This window comes from Gossypium hirsutum, chromosome D01 (assembly GCF_007990345.1).
Source record: "Gossypium hirsutum isolate 1008001.06 chromosome D01, Gossypium_hirsutum_v2.1, whole genome shotgun sequence".
Classification (NCBI taxonomy): Eukaryota; Viridiplantae; Streptophyta; class Magnoliopsida; order Malvales; family Malvaceae; genus Gossypium; species Gossypium hirsutum.
The window spans coordinates 19,707,470-19,710,916 of NC_053437.1; the positions used below are offsets into that span (position 1 = coordinate 19,707,470).

A 3,447-nucleotide genomic window follows, 5' to 3' on the forward strand; every position below is an offset into this window, starting at 1 on the left:
TCTCCGGTGGTGTTTATGGATTTAGTGAGTCGAGTATTCCAACCGTACTTTGACCAATTTGTGGTGGTTTTTATTGATAACATTCTGATTTACTCTAAAATTGAGTCTGAGCATCATATGCATCTTCGCATTGTACTTCAGATACTCCGAGAAAAATAGTTGTATGCCAAGTTCAATAAGTGCGAGTTTTGGTTACAAGAAGTCACTTTTTTAGGTCATGTGGTAACAATAGAAAGGACCCGAGTCGATCCCAAGAAAATAGAAGCTATAGTTGAGTGGAAAAAACCTAAAAATGTATCTGAGCATCATAGTTTTTTGGGTTTAACTAGGTACTACCGAAGGTTCGTCGAGGGATTTTCTCTGATTACGCCACCTTTGACGAAGCTGCTGCGTAGGAATGCTCCGTTTGTTGGTCTGAGGCACAACAGTCTAGTTTTGATAAGTTCAAGTCTGTTCTGACACAAGCTCATATTTTAGTCCAATCGAAATCGAGTCAGAAATTTGTGGTATACAGTGATGTGTCACACGTTGGGTTAGGATGTGTTCTGATGCACGATGGTAAAGTGATTGCTTATGTATTGCGACAGCTTAAGACACACGAGGGTAACTACCCTACACATGATCTTAAATTGGCTGCAGTCATGTTTGCTCTAAAAATCTAGAGACACTATCTGTATGGTGAAAGGTGTATCATTTACACCGATCATAAGAGACTCAAATATCTGTTAACACAAAATGAGTTAAATCTTCGGTAGCGTAGGTGGTTCGAGTTACTTAAAGATTACGACAGAGTACCATTCAAGTAAGGCTAATATGGTAGTTGATTCCCTTAGCCGTAAAGAGATGACTGATCTGAGAACCATGTTAGCTCGTTTGAGTTTGGCTGAGGATGGTGGGCTGTTGGCCGAATTACAAGTTAAACCGACTTGGTTTGAGCAAATTCGAGCTAAACAGTTGAGCAATGAATCTTTAGTTCAGTGACTGCAATAGGTTTGTTCGAACGAAACTTCCGATTTAAGCCTGAACGGTGACAAAGTTCTATGTTTCAGAGGTTGCATTTGCGTACCTAATGATAAGGAGTTGAGGCAGTCGATCCTAAAGGAGGCACATAGTAGCCCTTATGCTATACACCATGATGGGAACAAGATGTATCGAGACCTCCAAGAACTCTATTGGTGGCTTGGACTGAAATGGGCGGTGGTTATTTTTGTGTTCCACTGTCTGATGTGCTAAAAGGTTAAGGCTGAACATCAGTTGCCCTTCGGTTTGCTTCAGCCAGTTAAGATTCCGCAGTGGAAGTGGGAGTGGGTAACAACGGATTTTGTTAGTGGGTTGCCTTTAACCCCCATTAAGAAAGATTTAGTTTGGGTCATTGTTGATCAGTTGACTAAATCAGCTCACTTCATTCCTATCCGAACAGATTACTCCCTTCAGAAGTTAGCTAAATTGCATATTACCGAAATTGTGAGATAACACGGGATTCCAGTCTCAATTATCTCTAATAGAGATCCACGATTCATATCTCGGTTCTAAAAGAAACTTCGCGAGGCCTTAGGCACCCGACTTAATTTCAGTATTGCGTATCACCTTCAGACCTGTTGATAGTCTGAGCTAGTCATTCGGATTTTAAAGGGCATGCTTCAGAGTTGTGTGATAGATTTACGGGGTAGTTGGGAGGAGTATCTACCGTTGGCTGAGTTTGCATACAATAACAACTTCCAGTCTAGTAGTCAAATGGCACCCTACGAGGCCTTGTATAGTTGTAAGTTCCATACTTCGTTATGTTGGACAAAATTAAGTGAAAGTCGGGTTCTAGGTCTCGAGCTAGTTTCTGAAATTGAGAACACTGTGAGATTAATTCAAGATCGTCTGAAAGGTGCCTCAGATCGACAGAATTCTTATGCTGATTTAAAAAGGAAAGGTATCGAGTTTTCTATAGGGGATCAGGTATTTTTGTAGGTATCACTGTGGAAAAAGGTTCTCTGATTTGGACGCAAAAGTAAGTTGAGCCCGAGGTTCATTGGACCTTACCACATTCTGAAACATGTTGAACCTGTCGCGTATCAGTTAGAATTACCATCAGAGTTAGAGTTGATTCACAATGTGTTTCATGTCTTGATATTGAGACGATATCGATCTGACCCATCGCATATTATTCCTGTCGACAAGATTGAGTTGCGACCGGATTTAACATTCGAAAAGGAACCTATTCAGATCATAGAACGTGACGTTAAGATACTGAGGAAGAAAAATGTTCATCTAGTGAAAGTTATATGGCGGAATCATGGCATTGAGGAAGCTACGTGGGAACCCAAAAAATCGATTCGACGACAGTACCTGTATCTGTTTGAATCAGGTAAAATTTCCAGGTCGAAATTTTTTTAGGGGGAGAGAGTTGTAACGCCCTAAAATTTTGAGAATTTAATTATGATAATATACAGTAATTAGATTTCTATATCTCTGGTTCTGTGCTTTGCTTTTGTATTTAAGGTTTAGAGTTCGAGTTGTATCGTTAAAAGTTTTATCCTTTTAGAACAACCCCTATCCATACAGTATATAGTTAAAAGTAATTCTGTACGAATCTGTGTCAAGAATGAGTCTACTGGTTCACTGGTTAAGCATCTGTCTATATCCTATCTGGTTCGAAGTTTGAATCCCACTGTATGCGTTAGGAAAATTTTTGCTTGTTGTCGGAAGTACGCTGCTGGTTAAGACAAAAGCATTATTAATTTTTTGTCTTGAAATTCGATAATACAACCTCTTAACATGTCTTCCAATATTTGAATCACTCGCTCGGATTGCTCGTCCATCTGCGGATGGAAAGCAGTGATAAAATCTAAGTGAGTTCTCAATGAATCTTGTAATTTCTTCCAAAATCAAGATGTAAACCGGGGATCCCGATCTGAGATAATTGTATGGGCACTCCATGCAACGTTACTATCTCTGAGATGTATAACTTAGCCACCTTTTGTAAACAATAATCATTGCGGATAGATAAGAAGTGTGCTGACTTAGTTAACCGGTCTACTATCACCCAAATTGGATATTTCTTAGAGGGTGTTAAGGCTACCCACTAACATAGTCTATCGTCATTCGTTCCCACTTCAACTATGGTATTTTAATAGGTTGCAACAACTTAGAAGGAAATTGATTCTCAGTTTTTACTTGCTGACAAGTAAGACATTTGGCCACAAATTCAGTTACATAACATTTCAATCCCGACCACCAGTTCAACTCTTTCACATCTTGATACATCTTGTTTCCTCTAAGATGCATGGGATAAGGGCTAGCATGCGCCTCCCAAAGTATGTTTCGTCTTAACTCATCGTTCTTTGGCATACAGAACCTTTCTCGGAAACACAATTTACCCTTATCATTAAACCTGAATCCTCGGTCTTTTCCTCTTATACTTGTTTAATTTGAGGTAACTGGGTTATATCTAAGAGT

The 3,447-nt window shown here is 39.5% G+C and overlaps 1 protein-coding gene across 1 annotated transcript; it reads left to right on the forward strand.

Moving 5' to 3' along the window:
• Nucleotides 1–813: 813 nt before the first annotated feature.
• On the forward strand, nucleotides 814–2,516 carry LOC107921686 (uncharacterized). Its single transcript, XM_016851510.1, has 6 exons — nucleotides 814–899; nucleotides 1,050–1,197; nucleotides 1,276–1,464; nucleotides 1,633–1,947; nucleotides 2,068–2,356; nucleotides 2,491–2,516. Exons 1-6 carry the CDS (start codon nucleotides 814–816, stop codon nucleotides 2,514–2,516), a joined length of 1,053 nt encoding a protein of 350 aa, XP_016706999.1.
• Nucleotides 2,517–3,447: the final 931 nt, after the last annotated feature.